The sequence below is a fragment of the Corvus moneduloides genome, chromosome 1, assembly GCF_009650955.1.
Source record: "Corvus moneduloides isolate bCorMon1 chromosome 1, bCorMon1.pri, whole genome shotgun sequence".
Taxonomy (NCBI): Eukaryota; Metazoa; Chordata; class Aves; order Passeriformes; family Corvidae; genus Corvus; species Corvus moneduloides.
In genome coordinates, this window is record NC_045476.1 from 4,492,662 (window position 1) to 4,515,893 (window position 23,232).

At 45.1% G+C, this 23,232-nt stretch overlaps 1 protein-coding gene across 1 annotated transcript in view; it reads left to right on the forward strand.

Annotated features, from left to right (window-relative positions):
* Nucleotides 1-2,245: 2,245 nt before the first annotated feature.
* Nucleotides 2,246-23,232, forward strand: part of OXSR1 (oxidative stress responsive kinase 1) — an 87,249-nt gene continuing 66,262 nt past the window's right edge. The window contains exons 1-2 of the mRNA XM_032098258.1: nucleotides 2,246-2,459; nucleotides 21,552-21,664. Coding sequence (XP_031954149.1) covers nucleotides 2,390-2,459; nucleotides 21,552-21,664 — 183 coding nt within the window. The 5' untranslated portion in view covers nucleotides 2,246-2,389. The remainder of the gene's footprint in view (nucleotides 2,460-21,551; nucleotides 21,665-23,232) is intronic.

Below are 23,232 nucleotides of genomic sequence, written 5' to 3' on the forward strand. Positions count from 1 at the left end.
CTTTTCCACTTCAGATTTCCACTAAAATTTCTTGTTATTACAACAGAGCACTTGATTCAGCAGCAGCACTTCACAGCTCTTTTATAAATAGAGGCACTGCCTCTGCCCTGAGGAGCTCACAGCCTACACGAGACAGGCGAAATACCGCAAATCAGGAAAAAGAGGATGAGCAGAAGCGATGAAAGAGGAGAAGGTACAGCTTGGAGGTCTGAAGTTGGCTAAGGAATAAAAGCTTTGTGGAATCCAGCTCCATGTTTTCATCCCTCACCAGACTCAGGCTGGAACAACCTACTGAATGAATGAGTGCAATAGCAACCCCTGACTTGAGAGACTCAAAATGCTGACTTCATTAAAAAAAATAATGCAAAATTTATGAGACCTGGAGTCTCTGAGTGAATGAGAGATTTGGGTTTAAAAATATGGAAATGCATTTTTCACTGCAGAGCTGGAAAACTAAAATGTAGCACTCATCTCTCTATGCCCACGTGGCCACTAGTGGTCTTGCCAGTGCACATTTTAAATTTTAATTTTGATCAAAGCCTGTAGTTATTCTTAAAGAACAAGGCTCATTGTGGGCCTAATCCTGCCCCAGTGGTCTAAAGCAGTAAGTTTTAGCATTGCCTTCAGGAAGAGGATTTTCAGCCCAGAATAAGAGAATCCAAAAGATGGTTCTGAATTTAAAACTGCAGTGGTAAAATTAAGTGTATAAGTCTCTTTTTGTTGGTGGTGCCTGGCTCAGATCCATTTTTAACGTGCTGTTAGCTATCAGAAATATGACACTGGCTACCCCGGTGCCTGCTCTAGGGGTAAAACCTGTTTTTAATTGCTATATAAACTCCTTTTATAACATGGTTAAAAGATCACAGAGATGGTTCCAAGCAGTAATTAAGGCCTATTTAGCAAATATTAAAAATTGCTCAGCAGGGGAATGTTTAACACAGACAAGCAGGAAAACAAACAGCTTTTCAGTTGGAGGTTCTGCCTTATGACAGTGTCGGAGTGCCTGCGCAGCAGCAAGCGAGATGGGGCTGTGGGGCTTTTTTGTGGGACACAGAAAAGAGTAGAAGCAAGGAGTTGGTGTCCTGCATTAGAGCTCAAGTGAAAGCACTGTGGTCAGACTATGCCTTTGGCAGTGGCCCTCCACAAAGCCTGGTTCACCAGAGGCATCTCAGGAATTTGTCTTAATAAACTAAAAATACATGTAACTGATGTTCTCTTTGACCCGCAGAAGAGCCTGACATCAAGCCACAAGAAGAACAGTGATCAGCAAAGAAGGATGAAACCTGATACTGAGATTCCAAGTCGGTTCTCCTGATGGTTACTGTCCTGCACTGTAATAGTGAGATGCTGTTTTCTCTCTTTTTATGTTGGTGGAAAAAAAAAATCCTCAAACTACAAGCAATTTAAATGTATATACATTAGACAGAAACATCAGCCTTTGTGGGTCCATGGTGCCACTCAGCCTTGTATTCCTCACTCTTTTTAATTTGTTTTCCTCAATGACCACCAGATGTACCTGAATGCATCCAGATAAAAAAGCTCCGGGTGCAAAGCCTTAAACCATAGGATGAGCGCACAGGACATCTCCATGAGGGCGTTGGACATATCCACGAACGCTAGAACTGCAGCGTGGAGCGGAGAACTGCCCGTCCTCGGGGGCTGAGAGAATACCAGGCCTCCTGATGCCTCACACCCACACGCTATTTTTAAACACGGAATGTGCATCCCTGGAGCGCCTGGGCCGGGCTCCGCTGCCACCCGCAGGCTCCGGATCGCCTCACGGCAGGATCAGGCCCAGGCCCGCGGGCGCAGGGACCCGGGAAAGGCCGGCACATGATTGGCAGCCGCTCGACCAATAGAAGCAGCGGATCTGGCAGCGGGCAGCCAATCGTTGCCGCTCTTAAGCGGCACCCGCTCCCGCCCTGTGCTTGAGGGCGGGGACGATGTTTGCAGCCGCCATCTTGTGTGTGGCATCCCCGCCCTTTCCTTAAGGACTCCTCCTCCGCCCTTCTCTTTGGAATCCCTCCTTACCGGCCCGTCCCCTGTGGCCGGTGGTGATAACCGAGCAAACCGTGGCGTAGTCGCCTTGTGGTGGCGGGCAGGGAGTCGCCAAGCCACGCTCAAGATGGCGGCGGGCGGTTCCCCGCCGTGGCGGGCGGGGCGCACGCGGGTGACGTGCGGCGCTCCGGGCATGGGCAGGTGCAGGAGGTGGCGGCGGCCGGAGTTGGGCCGGCGGTAGCGGCGGGAGAGGAGGAGGCGGAGGAGGAGGGGGCTCGGGCTCGGCCGGGGTTCGGGGACAGCCGGGACACCGCAGCGCCTCCTCTCCGCTCCCTCGCCCCTCTGGGACGCTCCCCCTCGCGGCGCGGAGGGCGGCGGGCGCGGCGCGGCCATGGCCGAGGAGTCCAGCGCGCTGCCCTGGTCCATCAACAAGGATGACTACGAGCTGCAGGAGGTCATCGGTGAGCGGTCATCGGGGTTTGGGGGGGGGGGGGGGGTGCAGGGTGCCTCTCGGATGTGGGGGTGTGAGTCGGCTGAGGGAAGGGGGGGTCCGACTCTCCTCAGCTGAGGGGAATCCTGTCACATACCCCGCAAAGGAGTGGGACTGTGTGGCTGCCCCCTCCTTCAGCCGTGTGAGGGTGTGGGAGGATCCGTTCCCCCACACTGAGCTGTGTGAGGGTCTGGGGGACCCCTCAGCTGAGGGGGGTTTGTCCCCCCGCTCTGATGGGTGTGAGGGTCGGGGTACCCCTCAGCTGGGAGGGGTCCCGTCGCACACACCCCGTCACGGACTGGGACTGTGTGACCACCCCCCCCCGCCCCGTTCTCCAGCCACGTAGGTAGGAAGGATGTGAGAGGATCTGTCCCCCCGCCTTGCGGGGAACTCTGAGGGGCGTGAGGGTCTGTGTGAGCCCCCTGCTGAGGCTGCTGCCCCTCCTCATCTGTGTGTGGGGCCCATGGAAGGTGATGTAGGTCTGCCCCATCCCAGGAGAGGATTGCGGTGGTCGCGGGGACACCTCCCTGGCAGGGGGGGCTCGTCCCTGGCCTCTGCCCGCACCTCTGGGCAGGGTCTGTGTCTCGTGTCGGGGTGAGCGGGACGGGGTACGCTTTCGGGGTGCTTTTCTTCCCATCACGGTGTGATCTGGATGTGCTGGAATGTGAGTGGTCAGCGGGAGTGAACTCCAGAGCTTGCGTGGGCTCTCTCATTCTGGGGCACCCCCGTTCGTTTTGGGGCGATCACACCTCTCAGCAGTTTCGGAGCCCCGCGCTGCTTTGGTCCCTGCACGGAGGGCTTGGTAGAGCCGCCGAATGAGCCTTTTATCCTGGAATTTTGCTGCTGCCGTGCATTTTCATTCATTGTCCTTAGCTCGAGGCCCCAGCCCTTGCTCTCTCCATTAAACATTTTTTTTTTCCTTCTTCACTCTCTCTTGCCTTTAAACTGCCCAGTTGCCAAAGGCCTCCCGCTGTACTGATTTATTGGCTATCTCGACCATTTTGTTGGGGTGTGTTTGAGGGATATATTGCTCTAGGGCGAGTGTGTGACACATCAGAGGTGGTGCCACAGGTGACTCTAAGGTCAGTACCTCCCGTCTCACCCTCCGGAGGCACGGAATGAAGCAGGAGGTGGCTCCTGGCCAGAGGGTTTTAGGAAGGAGGTTAATTCTTTGAGTAATCTTTGTGGAGTGCTTTCATTTGAAGTTTCTAAATGACGTAGCACTGTCATGCCCAGGCTTTGCATCTCTGCCTCCTCGGGAGGCTTGTTTTCTGTTGAGGGCGGGAGAGTCTGTGAAAATGCTGTTTTAAGAGATTAAATTCTTAGCATTGTTTAAAAGTAGGAAGGAACTAAAGCTGTGGAGTGGGGGAAATCCTTCTGGAAATCCCTGTTGCTCTGTGGGATCAGGCTTTGTCCTCTCCCTCTGCTCAGAGGGAGCAGCAGTGCTTTAGGAAGGAGACCAACTACCTGTAAAGACAGAGAAGATGTAATCCTCAGACCAACCCTTTAAATCTCCTGGAAAATGTGCCCTGGGGAGGAGGATGTTTAGCCTCCCTGAGGAGCAGGAGATACAGGTGTGGGGCGGAAGGGGGAGAACATGCCACCCATTTCCTGGGGAAAGAGAACTGCATTTCTCTGTGTAGGAAATACTTCCTTTTCTTTTGAGAGCCTGCAAAGGGGTGCTTTGTGGTGGCACAAAGCAAGGATTTGGACCTGAGCAATCAAGGATAGGAGCGAATGCCTCTTTGTAACTGGGGAGCAGGGTGGGATGGGAACAAAAGGGAATGTAAATACACTTCTGCTCTTGGGAGAACTTGCTGCTGGAGACGCGCATCCCACAGCCTCAGAGTGTGAGGAGGAGCACAGACGTGTTGTCTCGTGTTAACTGACAGAACTTGGGGAGAAATCTGGAAAAAATGTTTAATTTCTTCTCTATCCCCTGTCCCTCTGCAAACTGAGTTTCTGGATGTCGCCTGCTCACTGAAAGGTTGTGTTGGCATTTTGGCATGTGATGGAGTGTACACTGAGATGTGTATATTGCAAACATATGGTTTCTCTTTTTAACTTTCCCGTCCCCCGCCCCCCCTTTACTCATTTCAAACACTGGTGTGTCTGCCAGCGGCCTGGATGGAGATGTGACGCAAGTTTCCTAGCACGTATATGATTTGTGGGACAAAATGTCACTGTGTTAACTGAGCTGGTCTGCCTTGCCTCCTGCTTCATGTCTCCTGTAAACCTCAAGGGTTTTTGTTTTGTTGTTGTTGTTGGTTTTTTGTTTTTTGTTTTTTTTTTTTTTTTTTGTTGAGCTCTCTTTTTAACTGAAGAGCTGTAAAGGTCCTTCAGCACAGAACAAAGAGACATTCTCCTGTGGAAAGAGATGAACCTTGCACTGGTGCTTTTAAAGGATTTAACTTGTTTCCTGATGAAAAAAAACATAACTCTTAAAATATAGAGTAAATTTTGAGATTACCAGCTCAGCTGTTTCTTCACATGGAATAACGAAAATCCATTTGTAGTCTAATTCTTTAATTTGTACTTGCTTTGCCTGAAAACAGCCATATGTGGCTTTTATTGAATGTGGATGGTTCCATACCACTCAAGTACAGGAATAGAAAAAGCAAGTTTCCTACCTGCAAAGAGAACTTGTACTGTAAAACTGCCCCCCTGATTCTGGCTAATACTATATATAAATAAAAAAGGATTACTCGGCACCGGGGATGACTCATTATAAAGGTATGGATTAATATCCATGTTGATTATGCTTGGTTAGTGTTAATAACTGCTGAGTAGCCTCCTTAGGCTTAAATAACTTCCAGTATGCTGAATCAAGGAACTTTGATCAGATGAGAACCTAATTTCATTTTAAGAAAGGATAAAATGCAGGTGGGGTAGAGGAAGCAATTTATAAAGCATTTCAGTGAATTGTACCCCCAGAGTAGTGAGAGTTCTGCAGGTGAATAGGGCCTTTGGAGACACTGCAATTTTGATGTAAAAAGCAGAATATAGTCTGTGCCGTGGTGGTGGTTGTGAAGGTGGTTGGTCTTCTGAGCGTGGATTGCATATAAATTACTGCAGTCTTCTTTTTGAAGCCTGAAATAAATTCGACCTCATGCTGCTTGTGCTGATCAGATACACAGGCAGGTTCCCCTGGATCTCACAATTCCTCTTGGAAATGCTGGTAGCAGGAGTGAAGGTGGTTGGAACTGGGTCATTCTCATTTTGCTACTTTTTTGGAAAGATGAGAGCAGTGCTGACTGTGGCTGTTTGATTTAGGAGCATCCCCTTTGCTGCAAACAGCCCGTGCCAGAAACAGGAGATAAATTAGTGGTGGGAATGCTCCCATGCTCTGTTCCTGTGCTCTCTCTCCCCTGACAGATTCCTTTGCAGCGATGAGGACAGTGCAGGCTGCATGAACAGATGTGGTGGGAGTTTCTTATCCCATCAGAAATCAAGCCTAAATTGAAAACTGAAGTCACCATTTAAGGAATGATTAGTTTCTTTAATGACTGCGGTTTAAGTAGCTTTGGAGTTGGGCTTTGCCTGTGAACATGTTGATCTTTTGGGGCTGAATATTTAGATTTCTATCTGTGTTCATCCCAGCCCTGTGTGGGAGAAATTTTTTTTCACAGGTACAGAGGACCTTCTTAGAATTAAGATTTCTGCTCTCCCAAATTTTATCAAAGTGTCCGTGGTCATCTGTCTGGTGCTTCTGTAGAAGTCTCATGTGCCATTGAAGAAGAGCAGCCTGGAGGTGCTGACCAGGAGCGATTGGGGTCTTTGGATGTAAAAACCAGGCTGGAATGGGAGGTTCTTGTCCAATGATAACTTTAGGGATTGTTTTTTTTTTCCTTCGAGCGTGGTGGTGTTCATTGCTAGCTGTGGTGCCTGTGTGCTGGCTGCAGCCAGTTTCACACGCCTGATTATTTAAAACCCATTCAAAAAAATGTTACACTGTACAAAATATAACTGCCTGAGCTCTAAATGGAGTGTTTAGGATTCAGTCTTGGTGCCATATGTTTTGTTTTAGCATTTTCTTGTGGATTCCCACTCCTCCCCCCCCCCCCCAGCTTTGCTGAGCAAAATTGATTCCTACACTGTATTCCCAGTATTCAGGCTGGTTAATTCATTTGAAGACTTGCTTTGTGTGCTCATTTTTTCCACATAAAGTTGGTGGAAAAGCCTTAGTTGTTTTATATTATGTTAAAACTTATATTAAGTTGACTTTGGGCAAATATAGATAAGTTAAAAAAATGTGAGCAGTCATTCATAGTCTGCTTGGGCATTGAAGTGAGAGATGCTCAGTACCAGTTTCTCAGCTGCTTGGATGTAGACAAGTATGTCTTGTGTGATCCTGAGTGCAACAGAATAGCCAAGCTACTCCTGCATCCAGGCTACCTTGCCTTTGGACACTTGACACATCTCGTTTCTTTAAGACCTTTGATACCATTGCCCTGCTAGAATTAGAGCTGAAATGAGTTGCTTTTCACCCATGGGGAGGTGAAAGCAAAAGGTGTTTGGTTGTTCGTGTGCCTTTGTTTAGTGCTTCTGTTGTCTGTGCCCTGATAGGAAGGAGGATAAAATGCAGCAGAGTGGCAGGATAAAGGCAGCTGAATGAGGACTTACAAAGCCAAGCAGTGATGAAGGAGGCTGGCTGGGAAGAACACCTGGTTGTTAGCCTTGCCTACTGGTTTGAGGGGACAGCAGGGACAGATCCTGCTGTTTTCAGCTATTCTGGGGTATTAAGAAAAAAGCCAGCATGCAGGGTGTTTCATGTAGAAGTAGTTCACACTTTCCTGGGTTTAGTTTCTATGTAGCAATTGCTTCCAGTACTGTTAGGTACCTGGACCGATTAATGTTTAACACTTCCATTTCTCAAGAATCCATTTAAATAGTTTCAGTTTAATGCAAATATCTTTGCTGGTGCTGGGAAGTGTGTCTGTACTGTGCTCCTGAACACACCTGAGGGGTGTACGTGCTGCCTGACAAATGCATACCTGGGAGGCTTCTTGCTTCTTCAGCTGATGAAATCTTGAAGAGAATCAACTCTTCCCCAGAACGTTTGTCTATTTAAACTTGGCAGCATCTCTTTTCTTTCCAAGTGTTAGCAGCTTGCCCACTAAGCCAGAGTCTAGAGATGTAATATTTTAATAAAAGTTGGAGCTCTTTAAAATGATGGCAATAACACTTATTGCTAATAGTATTAGTGCGTAGCAACAAACTGTGTCTTGGTCAAATTTTCTTGGAAGATTTCCCCGAAAATGGACAATATCCATCATGAATTGCTGCAGCCGTAAATTTAGCTGTGGACATGATAATGGAGTGCTTGTAAACTTGGTGTTATTAAACTTTCTTAATAGGGAGAGACAGACTTGAGGGCTTTGTGGGTGTAGAAGAATAGCTGTTGGAACAGTGGAATTTGGCATTGCAAAATCTTTCAAATATCAGGATGCTGGGGCTTTCCAGACAAGTTGAGCTATTATCCTGCACTCCCTTTAGAATCAAACAACTGAGATGCAGATCTGAAGGACTTGGCTCTCAAAGCTGCTGCAGTTTCCTGTGACTTCACCTAAGGGAGTTCAGCCTTGACATTTCTAAAAAACACGTGAAACTCCATCTCTCTTCCTGGCAGCCACACGGGAAAGTCTTGGAGACAGGGTTAGGTCCCCGGCAGACAGGCAGTCCAGGCTCTTAATCAGAAGGTCTTAGCTCCTGGTGTGTGGGAAGAGATAGGGTACCTCTGGTAGAGGCAGAATAATGCATATACTAATGAAGGGAGTCAGACTTAAGAACAAAATCCAACTTGTCTGGCTTGAGCAAGACAAGATCACTTTAGCAAATGGTGTAACTACAGCTGAATGGCAGCAGGGATACAGATGCCTGACTGGGTCCATGGTACTGAGTCAGAATTTCTCATGTCCCTTGTGTACATGAACATAGATGAAGAGACTGACTTAGTGTGGGATTCTGTCAGCCCTAAGTTTGATCCCTTAACTTGTCTGAGCATGTTGTTTGCCTTGAAACACTGCTAATGAGTGGGGTTTTCATGTTAGTCATCACAGCCTGCATATTCCTTGGTTTTAACCATATTAGGTGGTCCTGTCACATTGTACAAGCAGGTAGGGATTTGTGGTGATACAAGTGCACAAACGAAAAATCCAGTACTTCTTTTCACAACTACTCAACAGCTACAACAACCAGCAAAGCTTTTTTCCAAGTCCTTTCTCTCATCACTCCCCAAGGTTCTTAAAGATTGCTGTTTTCTGGTGTGCACCACTGCACACAGAACTTTTGCTTAATGCAAATTTTCTTGTAATTAGGAGAAATTCCATCCTGGAAAAAATACTGGTTATGTATCAGCTTCCATCAAGCTAGGGTCTAATGTGCCTTGCCAGGATTTCTGAGACCTTTTTGGTTCTACATACTGGGAAGTCTGCAGGGGATGACTGTCTTCCACTCTTAGAGGCTTCACATCCCATCCATGAATGAAGTACAGAATAAATTCAGAGCACAGATTCACTTTCTCACCAAATTACCATGTTAGGCAAATCTTCCTTCCACCTCCCATCCCTTACAGTTTTATACAGTTTGTACTGCATGCTTGTGAAATGACACCTTCAAAGTCTGATAACTCAGTTGAATTAAAATGCATTTGTGAGTGAATACAGAAAAGCTTTTCTGAATGAGGCTTTAATTTTTTGCCAGATTTCAATTTTCTGCTCCAACCACTTTGTCTTGAGAGTTTGGGGCGGGGGAGAGAAAATATTCTTGTTTTCTTTCATTTCACTGTTCCATGCTAAACTGACTTTATAGCATTCTCCCCAATGGATATTTCCTTCAGGCAGGAAATGAGCCTATGTAAATTCATTCTGTAAAGAGAAGGTACAAGCAGCTGTTAAAGAATAGCGTGAATTGAAATACTTCAGTGATCATCTCTTACTGTAGTAAATTCTCCTTGGGTTTTGCCACAGTTTTACTGTTTTATTGTCATGAATGGTAATTTAAGGACAAACTTTACTTTTATTGCTAGCACCTTGCTATTAATAAAGCTGTGTGGGAGGATGCTGTTCCCATTTCATCCATCCACAGAGTTGAATTAAGTTAAAACAGCAGAAGGAAAATTTGACCTTAAGTACCCACCTGACTTCTGGTGAGATCTGTCCAGTTGTATCCTCTGGTGGCTTATTGTGTGGAAGAATTGAAGTTGGCTTTTGTCTTATTGCAGAGTTAATTGACAAATTTTGCAGTTCCTTAGAGGGGAGGGTGTTGTCAAGTAGGAAGATGTCTAAAAAACTATCTGTGAATGTAGAATTGTGTTGAGGTACTTGTGGCAGGATGTGAGATTATTGCATATTGGGGCAGTTCAACGCGTTTTGTAAAACTGATGGTTTACTAAACATTGGATGAAAGCTCCATAGTTACTATTGGACAGGTTGTGCATTTTCAAATTTGGTTCAGTCCCAGTTACGCCCTTGCTCATTTTCAGTCTTCAGGGGATTTTAAGTCCATGTCCTTAGGTCCTGGGGTTCATTCCAGCTCTTCTGAGAAGGAAGCCGTGAAAACAGTGCAGAGGGTATTGGAAAATGATGGTATTTGAAAAGTGAGAGAGCACATTAATGGCTGTGGGATGAGAGCACTTACAGAATATTTTTCTTAACAAAATTTTGGGCTCAGCTGTCCTCTGAGCTGATACCTGTTGAGGTAAGTGGGGCAGCTGAAACTGCAGTTGGGAATTTCAGGCTGTCTCCATCTTCAGGCAGGCAACACAATATTAGGTTATCTTGATGGCTTGAGAACTTGTCATTTAAAGGCAGCGCTTCTTGTTGTGGAGTGTAAACACCTTTCCTGCAAAATCCACAGGGATGGATTTCATGATGTCAATTTTCAGGACAAAACCGGAAAGCTCCTGTCACTTATTTTGCTGAGACACAGAGCTAGTGAGGACTCCCAGGGTCGTGGAGTTCAGTTCCCTGCTCTGGCTGATGCCAAATTGTATAATCCCTATACCGAATTAATGAATGCTTGTGCTGGAAATGGCACATGGGGGAATTACTGACACACGTTCTATTAAACACTCAAATCTCCCTGTGACCCTGTCATTGCTGGATGAAACAGCTGCTTAATGGATTCCCCACGACAGTGGGAAGTAACAATGCCTTGTCTTTCATAGCACGTGGCTGAGGCTTGGTGGTTTCTTACACCACTTGCTTTATGTTCAGGCTGTATCTGCAGGGACAATTCCCTGTGGAGGCACAGGGAAGCTGAACCTTGATGTTTGTGCCGTCTCCAAACCTTAAAGGCGTTGATGCAAATGTCTCCAGTTTGTGATTCCTCAAGATCTACCAATGGAAATGGAGTTATTTGGAAATTTGATGTGTATATGTCTTGTGTGTATATGTCTTTACTTCCTAGGCCACTTCTTTGTGAACCTTTCTATCTCTCACCATGTGAGGTAGTTATAAAATCATAGAGTCATGGGATCATTAAGATTGGAAAAGACCTTTAAGATTATCAAGTCCAGCCATTAACCCTGCACCACTGTGTTCACCACTAAACCCTGTCCCCAAGTGCCACATCCAGTGTTTTTTGAACACTTTCAGTGGTGATTCCACCACTTTCCTGGGTAGCCTGTTCTGATGCCTGACCACCCTTTCAGTGAAGGTTTTTCTAATATCCAATATCAGCCTCCCCTGGTGCAACTTGAGGTCATTTCCTCTCATCCTGTCACTTGTTACCTAGGAGAGGAGTCTGACTCCCACCTTGCTACAGCCTCCTTTCAGGGAGTTGTAGATGGCAATAAGGTCCCCCCCAGGAGCACCAAGCAATTTGAAAGGTGAAGCCATAAGTTCCATCCTTTCACTAAAGTAAAAATAGTCATTGAGGATGCCAATTGCTGTCTAATAAATAGCTTGGTATTAACAGCTAATAAATACCTTGGTATTGACTTGCAGCAAACTATATTTCACTGGAAAAAGCATCTTGAGCATGAACAGTTTTCCTGTTGAACGACTCACCAATGCAAATCTTGTTTGAACAGCTGAGAGGCCTGATGAACTGGCAACCTCAGCTCAGTTATCTGTCCAGATACTAAGGCTCAGGATGGTTCTCATTACTCTTGGTTAGAGAATGTAGTTTTTAACCAATGGGCTAATCTTGTGTGCTGAACAGACTAATAGATGCAGAAAATATTTACTAGATCAAGATATTTGCTGAAAAGAAAGGATAATAGCCTTTGAGAGAGGATATATCTGATACTTAAAAGCTTGTTTACGTAAAATAACCATGGTACTATCAAACATCTGCACTGTAAGCAGACAGATTGTTCTGTTAAGTGGAACCCCGGCCAAATAAAATATCCTCTACAGTTGACAATTACATTTGAGAGACAGAGTTCAGAGATAAAGATTGGAAGGGAAGAAAGGAGAACACTGGCTTGGCTACTGTACCAGTGCTGTGTTTTGAGCCTTGGTAATACCTGATGACAGCCAGCATGATATTTACATTGCTGCATATACCATAAAGGCAACTGACAGTAATTAAAAGGGAACGATGAACCTTCTCCACTAAAATTGCTGTGTTTGGAGATGTTTGAGCCTGCTTTCCGTCCTGTAGAACTAACACTGCATAGCTGCAGTGCCCTTTAAATTAGCCAGAGATGTTGGCACAAAATCAAATAAATATAATTGGTTTCAAACTGAAAATCTAATTTAGGCATGCTAATAGCATCTTAAGTAAATGTGGCAGGTCACGCAGGACTTGTGTAACTAGCCCTTTGAGCTTACTGTAGTTACTGCCATGGGGAAAATGGTCTCAGAGGTGTTCCCCAAATCACCTGGGTACCTTGGACAGCTGGAGGGTGTTTTCTTAAAACATGATGGGAATGTCTGCTAGTCTGGACTCATTTGGGGTATGTGAGGGCTGCGGGAGGTTAGGCATACAGCCAAGAGCAGCACTCTCTGCCACCCTCTCTTCCATGCTTTGGTTTTTGCAGTGGAAATGTTGGAGGACTATCAGATGGGCTGATACTCCTCCCTGGTAATCCTCTCTGCTGATACCTTCTGTGGCCAGTGGCTTTTCCCCTGGTCTTTTTTTTTTTTTCTTGCATCCCTTGCTCTGGTGTGGAGTCTGATGCTGCAGCTCTGTCATAGGGAGGCAGTGGAAAGCTTGCCTTGGCTGCCTGTGCTGTGGGCTGGTGCCTGCAGATGAAATCAAACAGCGAGGTGACCGGGTGACAACTTTGTCACATATCTTGCTGACATGCTTTGCATGGCCAGCCCTATTCCTCGCCCTCTGTTCCAGTCCTGGCCTGTTTTACATTGACAGGCTGACCGTTTTCTCTCCAAGCCTGTCACTTCCCTCCTTAGTCTGTGAGGATTCTCAGCCTAAATGTTTGCCAAAGGTGGAAAACAGATGACATTTTTCTGTGTTCAGGGCCTATGAGATATTGAAAGATTTTTGAGAGAACAATGTGGTGTGGGGTGGGGTGAAAACTTCCATAAGACTCCCTTTCCTTTCTGCAGAAACCTTGGCATTGAGTCGTTTAGATTACAGTAGCTAACCTCTCTCCAGCTTAGAAATCAATGTCATTTATTTATTTATAGTGTAGAGTTCAGTGGGGCCATGGGAAGATGTACCTATCTGTGGGTATTGCCCATCAGTTGCTGATGGCTCTGGAAATAATACTGGACTTATTACAAGTGATTGGATTTGGGTTTATATTACTTCCTCTGAGTCTGAGATGTGAATTAAAGACTTGGGCAATAAGTCTGCAGCATTGAGTGTTTTTGTATTGATGGACCACTGGATGGGAAGTGTGTTTAAACGAGCGCTGGCAGCACTGCATGATCTTTGCTGGCTTACCATCCAGCTCCACTGTACATGGAGCACTAGGAATCTTGAGAAGTACATTGTCTTACATGGGCAGAAACATCTGAGCTCTGGACAGGATGTGTGGTTTTCAGTGGTATTGTCAACTGCGAGAGCTCTCGTCAAGATGGTGAATAACTCACTGTCAGCAAGTTTATGTGCTGTTAAATGTTTTGGCTCTATTTCTAACTGGACTGCAGACTTTCAAAATATGCTTCTCCTTATTTTCTGAAATTCTTTGAGCATGCGTGATTAATGCTGGAATATCAGTTGTCTGTTGGACACTGCAGGTGCTGACATAAATTGAGCAAAGACTCTCAGGCTTTGGGAAGACACATAATGGTGTCTTAACAGAAATCCCTTGTGTTGTGAGCACTGTTGGAAATCTTTGGCCTCACAACTTGCACAGAATCTCGAACTACTTGAACTCTGGCTGTACTGGAATAAATGATCAGAGAGCATTGCCAAGTGATACACCTGCAATTTAAATGAAACAACAGGAATTCACAAGTGAAAACTCTGCTTTTTCCAGTTCCTCCTTCCAATTCTTCAGTAAAAGGTCTAGACTGTAGTCCTCAGATGTGCTGGTGTGAAATAGAAGTCACTTGTATTTATGTCTCAGTTCTCTGCCTGGACTTGTTACCTCCCTATCCTTGCCCTTTCTCAGGGTGTTGTCCAGCCCATGCCCTGTGTCTTGCTGTACCTCCAGCTGCCTTTGGCTTGAACCCAGCTGAATGTTCCCAGTGCTGGGCTGTGCTCAAGGTGAGCCTGAGCGAGGAATGAACCTGCTGCATGCAGTGATGTGAGTTAGGCTGGGCTGAAGGGTGGGGTGACATTTTGTCATTGACCACACAGAAATGCAAAGTTTTAAAATTATTTATTTAAACCAGGCTTGAGCTGTTCTTCCTAAAGCCTTTTCAGAACAAATATGAGGGTAGCCACTGTCTTGTAAATGTGAGAGGTCAGCTGTTAAGCTGCCTGCAGGACTGTTGCATGCACATAGTGCAGGTGTCTTCATATGTAGTGTGTACTTATGCTGTGATTTGTAGTCTGTGGGGAATTGCTGGTTTTCCTCCACCCCCCGATATAAGCTTTAAATCTGGCTCCCTCACAACTTTCCAGTTAAATCTGCTTTCGCTTTCTGCCTTTGCTTATGCTTCTCTGATTTATTTCTTCCTTGCACTGTATTAGCAAGTGTTTCTTTCCTTCTTCTCCACACAGTGTCTTTCCATGTCTGCCAGAGATCAAACACTGTATGATTGGAGTTGGGAGAAGGTGCACCTAGTTAAACCTGGCCTCTTACTACCTCTACCAGAGTTTTAAATAAGTGCTTGTGCTGTGGATGTGTCATCCTTCAGCTTGTAAAGAAATAAATGTAAAGCCCTGGTTCTTCTCTCAATAGGAAATACTATTCATAGTAAATTTGTATTGGGAATGAGTGGTGGAAGGGTGTCTGGGAGTGAGTGTGGCTCTGCTGGTGCAGCTCTGGGAGCTTCTTGTGGGTAGGTGCATGTCTGCACTCCCGTGTTGCTGTGGGAGGGGAGTTGTGCTCACTCCTGTGGTTTTGTAACTTTTTTTGTTCTTGTCTGTGGATTGCTCTGCTGCTGCTTCAGTTTCCCACAGGTCCCCCAATCAGGCACAGAGCAAACCCAACTGAATTCTCCCTGACTGGTTTTGCTGCTGCTCCCAGTGTCTCTTAGCAGCAGTACTCACAGCCAGTTTGCTGGCTGGGTTCACTCTGAGCAGTGCTAGAAGCACCCAAGTGATCTTCCTGCTGGTTTGGGACTGTAATTCCATTTCTAGAATTGTTATCACTCTTCCTGCAGTCTCATGCTGAGTAGATGACACTTTGTTGTGAGAACCTTTTCGTCTCCACAGGTAAGAAGACTTTTTGCTCCCTCTGTGGCAGTACTAGGACTATGTCCGAGTCCTGTTACGAATTCCATTTGGTTTTACTAATGCTATTTGTAGCTGCTGTAGATTGCATCTTCCATTTTGTAGTAAGAACATGACATGTAGTGGGGAGACAGCTTGAAAAACATACTCAAGGACCATTAACATTGCATTACTTCACTCTTCCTGAATTGTGGGGCTTGTGCCAGCAAGACTTTGACATTCAGTAGACTCTTGTTACCAAGTCCTGCTTGGGGAAAGGAGTATTCCCACCCCATGCTGAGTTGGCTGGAAATCCGAGAGTAGGCTTTTTTTTTTTTGCTAGCTTGTTTTTAGAAGCAGTTCATTCTTTGCAAGAGGACTCTTCTTACCAGAAGCCTCAAATGAGGTGCAGAAAACAGAGGCATCACTTTGCCTTCATAGCACATGGACCAAACAATGCAAGATCAGTCTGAATTTGCAATCTGGTATTTAATTTCTGGTTTAATTAGATCTGTATTTGCCCTGTGCTCTGTAAGAACGCATAAGAAGTTCTATTCCCAGTCTTGTAGCTTCTTGTTTTATAGCTGTATTGTCCTTGGAATGAGTAATCAGAGCAGGGCTCCCACAGCTCTTTGGCATGAGGCTGTCAAAGAGTTGAAGCATCCAGAGATGGAGCGAGCCTGCAGAGACACAAATACTGAGCCTTGGCTGTAAAGCATTAAAGGTCTCCTGGGCTTTGGGGTACCTGGAACCTGAAAGTCAATGCTTGGTCCAGAGTAGCCTTGCAGGGAAGTGTTTTGTGTGCATTGTTCATAAGAGGAAAACCCGTGGGCACAATTATAAACAGAGCCTGCGTCACGAGCAGCTTTCTGGCACCGCACTCCAGATAGTGGAGGATGGATTCCAGATCTTGCTTAAAAGTGGAGAGGTCATGTGTGTGCAGGGAAGGGTGGAAGCACAGGGCAGGGTTGTGCAGAGGTGTTCGGCTGAGCATGGCCTGATGCTGAAGGAGACTTGGGAATATAACTTATGGGGGCAGGTGTGGAGAGCTGGATTTCTTCAGCCTTAGCAGAGTTGTTACTGTCCTCAGCTATATAAGTGGGAAGTTTTAGAGAAGATGAAGCTGGATTCTACAGAGGTGCATGGTGAAAGACCAAGCTTGGGAGCAAAGCTGGGAGATCTGATTAGTAATCAAGGGGGGAAAAAAAGCTGTACCACATGGGTGGTCAAACACAGAAACAGCCAAAAAGGTTGTAGAAATACCTCTTGTTAAAGAAAATTCAAACTAGACTGAATTCGATGCTGAGGAAATTTATCTAGGCTGGGATTTGATCCTGCTTTCAGCAGGAGGACGGACTGGAGGTTCCTTCAAACCTAAGTGATTTGTAATGTTCATTTGACCCTGGGAAAGAATATTTCCAATACAGAGGGTATCTGATACTGCAGTAGGATAAGGACTGATGCTCCAAGACTAGTATGGAACATGTCCCCCGTTGATTGTAGCTTTGTGAGCAACTGAGTTACAGTGAAGGGAAACTGTCCCATCTCCCAGGGTGCCCGAAGTAAATGTAAAGCTCGTGCAACACTGTTTTCTGAATCCTCCTTCCATGTGACTACTTCAAATCACTATTGCATGTGGTAGGAGAATACTATCCTAGGGCCAGGATTTGATGCTTGTCTTGTGACGGTTTGGCATGACTGTTCCATTGCTTAAGCGGATCTCTCTGCCAAGGGGATCTCTGGCTTCAATTGCATTTGCCTGGGAAGAGGCATCGGTGCAGTTCATCCCAGTCTTACTGGTAGAGCTTCAATGTCCTGATATGGCTGCAAAGATTCAGTTAAATTGGAGACAAAGTGTACAGGAACATGCTGTGTCCTCTGGTCAGTCCCCTGTCTTTCCACTCCTCCAATTAGCCTTGAAATAATTGATTTCCATTAACTTCAACGGAGATCTCAGAGGGTTTGTCTTCATTTTCAAAAATGGAAGCTTCATGTAAGCTGTGCAGCTGTAGAAGAGATGGTGTCCAGCATGCCTTAAAGGCTGATGCTGGGCTTTTATGGGGAGTTTGTCTCAAGGAGAAGTTCAGGCTGGAGCTGTGGGTGCTGAAGGTACAGGGAGCATGGATCCAGGGGTCTAGAGGAGATAACCTGAAAAATCAGGCTTCAGTAACTGAGTGCTTGGGGACTTTTTTATTTGGGTTATTTTAATCCTTTCAGAGGTTGGTTTTATGTCAGAAAGAGCCATTTAATCGTAGAAACATGAAAGAAGCAGGGGTTAGAAAGGGTATGTTTTCTTCTTAAGGCGGTGTTTTCTAAAGTAGGTCATGACCCTCTTATGCAGGAATTTTGCAGCTGCTATCCTAGGGGTTGGAACTATATCTGAGAGCCTACAGAGGCAAAAGCAGAGGGTATTAAGCAGATCCTAATAACCATTCCTCCCCATCACCCTTCAATGAAATGATCTCCTGCTTTTCAGGAATAAAGCAGCAAGCATTTGGCTGTGCCTGGTTTTCATTGTTTTCCTAAGCCATTATGTTGGAAGAGATTAATCAGGGAGCAAATTTTCTCCGAAAGCTGATCTTAAAAGAGGCGGGGGAAGAGCCTCAGCACTGACCTTGATCAGAGTGTCTTGAGTGAGTGGGGGAGTGAGCAGGAACCCAGCACAGGAACACTAACCCCATGCTGCCCACCTCATTGGGACTGCAGTTGGCTCTGAGCGCAGCAGATCTGTGGCTGCTGGGAGAGTTGGTTTGTCTAAGTTGTGCTACCCTGGCACAAACTGCCCTTGGGGTTTTTCCTCATTGAAGGCTGTTCACAGCAGCCCAGGAAATCTCTTTCCATGTTCCCTGTATATTTGTTAACCGCTCTTAAACTTCACAAAACTTTCTTGGTGAGCTTTTTCTTCTTCTGTCTGTTGGTATCATCTCTCCCTATACTTGTTTTACGCTTAGCAGTGTGTTCAGCATCCTGGCTGCAGCTTCTCTCCTTTCTTTCTCTTGCCACCCTGGCATTTAATAAACAAACTGTGTGGCTGCAAACCCTGAAGTGCCCGTGTTGCCATGTTTTCTGAACTCTCCAAAGAAGCATGGAAACCTGTCTTTGTTTGGTCCCAGAAGCAAGGCACGCTGCTGCTGCTGCTGCCACCAAAGAGCAGCTTGCTTGTGGCACATCGTGCTTCAGCTTGGCTTAATCCTCGCTTGATACGCTTTTGAGATTTCATTGTTTCTCTATAATTAGTGCTACAGAGGAGCTGAAAGAAATGACGAATTAGCAGGAGAGGGGGGAGTGGGGAGAGCAGGTGGTGATCGAACTAAAGAGAGCTGCCAGAAAAGTAGGAGCAGCAGGGAATTAAATGGGAGGAGTCTCGAGTTCAGATGGTTCCCTGCCATGTGCCCAGAAGGATTTAGTTTGGGATTTCATTACTGTTCAGATAATGCCATACACTCCTAACAGATCGGGTCCCTGTAGGCTGGGACATTGTCCAGCACCTAGTGAAAAGGTGCCCTGAAGTCCTAGTGAGCATTGATCCCACAGACTTGAGGACTGGAAAGGAGCTGTAGCATGAGTGGTCCTGCTTTTAATTAGCCTGTATCTATTGTTTCTGGTAGTGACATCCTGAAAGAATAAAACACAAAGCTATTCTTTGAGTGGTGACTTCTATAAAGCCCTGGACTTCATCTTGTGAAGGATTTGGTTCATAGTAGTGATGTTGCATCTGGATTGTGAGAAGCACCTCTGCCAGTTGTGCTTACACAAACTGGGTTTAACTGGCACAGAAATCCTGGGGTGTCATGCAGTGGGGGGAAGCAGTATGCTGACACTATTGAGTGTCTGAGATATCCAGAAAGAGTCTTTGAACACAGATACCTATGCTGATGAAGACAGGTAGCTTTAGAAGTAAAAATACACACTATAAAACTAACTGGGGAGTGAAAAGGGTTCTGGGACAAGACAGTCCTCCGAGGTGCACAGTCATATTCTTCCAGCATCTGGCTTGTGTTTTCAGCCTCTATTACTATGCACCAAGACATCCAAAGAAAGAAATCATAATACTGGTGCTTTGAATGTGTCAGCAGCAACATTTCTTCTGGGATCTAACTCTTTCCAAAGAAATGATACAGTGTTTGTTTTTTGTTCTGACTTCCAAAAGGCTATTGCTGTAGGGAGACCAGCAGTTCTAGGAAGTGCAAACTCACTTCTGCCTTTTGTCACCACTTCTGTGTGCTCTGCTCTCTTTGTCTTGAGCCTTTGTGGTTTTACTTTTTTTCCCCCACCAAAGAAACAGCAGAAACAAAACGAGAGAAACAGGTATTGGGTGGAGAGAGTAGGTCAGTGCCACCCAGGATTCCCAGTGAGTGGGAATTAATTTCTATTGGGACTGCTGCTTTCATGCTGGATTCCTGCACCTGCTGGGCAGAGTGACTACAGGGAGTGTATGTGGAGGTTTGCTTTCAGGATGTTTGTCCTGTTTTTAATGTTGTGTATTTCAGCCCTGCTCCTGGCAGTCTAACCAAACTGCTGTCAAAACCTCCATCCCTTGCTCTTTCTGAGCACTTTCTTTTAAATATCTGCATAGACCTCTCCATCATCTTTCATTTGCTCAAGAACCTGCTTACAGCACTCAAACTTTGCTTTCAAAGCCCCTTGTAAATATTCTTGCTGTTATTGCTGTCCTTTTCCTCATAACTTTGTTTTGCCTTGTGCTGTGAATAGTCTCTGAAAAGCATTATGTGTGCAAGTAATAAATGGCCTTAGTCTTGAACTTCTTAAAAACCCATTTGCTTTGTGAAATAATAAAGCTTTAGCAACCTTAGCATTTTGTGTTCTGCACACTTTCACTTTCTGCCATTAAAATATAAACTCCTGAGTACAGGGACTCCTGGCAAGCTGATGCTGTTGTCCAGGGTGCACTGGCCATGCCATATAAAGTGAAGTCAAAGTCCTGTAGCTCCACTGTAGCAGGTACTGGTTGAAGATTAGAGGAGCAGAGTCCCACAGTTCAGGGCTTCTCAATTTATTTCAGTGTGATTTGGAATGGAGCATTTTTCCTGTATCTTTCAGGGCTGGGTTTCAAGCTCTTTCTCCCACATGGAACTTCGAGTTGGTACAACTTGGTGTGAGAAGATTCTTGATGGTGGTTGTAGGGAGCTTCAGTAGCTTTTGTTTAAAGATTAAACTTTTAGCCCCCAGTTTATGTGAATGTACTAGAAAAAAAATCACAAAGCTTGCAAAACGTGCTTTACCTGAATTGCAGATTCTGGAAGTAGTTTTTATAGTGTTAAAAATAGGAGAATCTGCTAAAATAGGTGTTACTCCAAAATGCAGAATAGTTGTTCTCATTTCTCTCAGCCCAAATGGGCTCAAGAGTTATGCCTGGGATAATAAACAAAATAGCTGTGGGTTTATTTTTATTAGCATTTTTTAGGTATTGGCAATAGGAAGTTTGGAGCTATTTTTTACATATCCTACCCCTTTTTTTATTAATTTGGATTTACTCCTTTCCAATGAAATGTGTAAATGTGGGGAACCAAGATGAAGGTAGAAGGTAAAGCAACAAGGTGTCCTATTGATGAGAGGTGAATGTTGCAACAGCTTCTGGAGGCCAGCAAAAATGAGCATCAAATAGATTTTATGTCTCAGTATTGCAAACTCCTTCTCATGTCAAAAGATATGATGTTGCTGAGCATGTTAAATCCAGAACTCCCTACCTGTAGTAGTTTGAAGGACCGTATGTTAAAATACGGTATTTTTTCCCCATTGGAATTTAAATGTTCTCTGGCTATGGTTTTCAACCCAGAAACTGAGGCAGTGTGAGAGCTGGAGCTGAACCTGCTTGAATGAAACCTACCTCTGTCTTTGCATAAAATCAGGAGAGATGGGAACAGCAATTAGTGTCTAAAAATATTTGAAAAATCTCATTAGTGTCGGCAGCAAAGAGTGGCTTGTTTTGACACTTTGGGTGAACACATCAGGTTAAAAGTCTGTGTGACCTCAGTGGCATATCTTTTAAAAATACATGAGTAGAATCACTCTTCTATAAGGAAGCTGGAATCTGGAGAGGGTTTTTGGTCTGCAGAGCTGTAATGATCCCTGGAAGGGACCATAAAGATCTACTTGTTTTCCTTCAGTTTGCCCAGCACTTGGATGTGGCGGCTGAGCCAACCCATGGAGCTGCACAGTGGGGAGTGCCTAGAGGGCTTTCACTGGGTTTTTACCTGGCTCTGCTGTCTTTACTACCTGGCACTCAGAATTTTGTTGTCTGGCCTCCCTCCCTTCCTGGTGAAGTCTGTAAGGTGTTGGTAACTCTCTCTTTTTCCCCCCTCAGGGAGTGGAGCGACTGCAGTGGTCCAGGCAGCCTTCTGCGCTCCGAAGAAAGAGAAGGTGGCGATTAAACGGATCAATCTTGAGAAGTGTCAGACAAGCATGGATGAGCTCCTGGTATGCAATCAGAATTGTCTGGGGAGTTGTATTTCTGTTATTTCTGAAATATCTCTTTGCCAAGTGCCTTAAAACCTTTCTTGAGGTGGAATGAAGGTTTTGGAACTTGACTGACTTCATTAGAGGCAGCTTAGTTGTCCTGGTTGTGGGACATGGTACTTAAAATGTTAAAAAGATCAACTGTTGCAAAACTTCAGACTGTTTGTTTAGAGCTCAGCACTTTGTATAATCCCTTTGTTTTGAACTGAGTTAATGTGCAAGTGTGAAGCTCAGCTGTACCCACAAGAGCTCTGAAGTTTGAGGGGGATCCAGAACTGTTTTCAGAACATTTCAAATTTAAGGGAATGGCTTTGCTTTCTTTTCCTTTCCTTCAGTTCTTTACATTTTTTTCCCTTCACCTGTAAAGAGAAAAACTGAATGAATTAGCTGTTGTTCCTAATCTCTTTCTGGTACTGATGCCAGCTAAAGAGATCACTGACATATTGCAGGCTGCCGTATGGAAATCCCCGTAATTCTGAGTTCAGGACAGGAGACAGAATCCTTTGGAGCTATAGCTCTGTCATTTTCTGCTGCTCTGTGCCTCTTTTCTCAAGGTTATCTCAATGAAAAACAGATTTTTGCAGTAGCTGTGGTAACTGAAATTTCCCTTTCCTCATCTGGCCCCTGTGTTGATGGGCTTGGTTTTCTTCTCTTTGTGTGTGTGTGAGCTGGTGCCTCTGCAGTGCAGTGGTTGTTACATTCGCCTCACATCTGGAAGGTCCCTGAATTTAAACCAGGTAGAAATAGACATTCCTGTGAACACTGAGTTGTTTCCACTAAAATGAGAAAGCTCTCTGGGGGCAAAGCTTTTCCACAGTAAATATTGGCATTAAGGAGATGAGTCTTGGTACTATCTTTTCTTCTAAAGCAACTCTCTAAGATTTTTATAATCCTACCTTGCCTGTCTGTCCACTTGCATCTCGACAGCTTCTGTAGTTTACTTCAGGCACTTTTTTTGGTGCTTGCAATTACAAGGTAGAACAGAGAGAATTTGAGAGTCCTGCTACCTCTACATTTGTACAATCTTCAGCAAATCACCTGAACCACAGTTCCAGTTTCTGTCTAATGCTATTTTTGTCATTATAGGCATCTGCAAATCTGCCCTGGTAAAGAGGTAAAGGCTCCATTCAGTCTGTCATAGTGCTCCTGTGGAGGGTTGCATGAAGGACTCAAGATGGCCTGTGTTCAAATCCTCTTATGGTTCATGCTAGTGTAGGAGTTCAAGATCTCCTCTCACAGTTGGTCTTTTTGTCCTTATACCAACCCTTGGTATCCTTTTCGAGCCTCTTACATGTCTTGCTCATACTACCCTGCCTCAGTGGTATTCCTGCCTGCATTGTCAGGATGTAGTAATTGAGACTGAGTCTTTGAGTAATTGCCAATTCTGGCAAAAGAAGGTTAGGTTCAGAAAGAGATACTGCAGAGATACGATGTATAATTTTAGATAAGTACTTCTAATTGCACGTTTTGGGTCTCTGGCTGACGTGTTCATCACAATGATTTTTCCTGTTGTGGGTAGGCCTGCAATG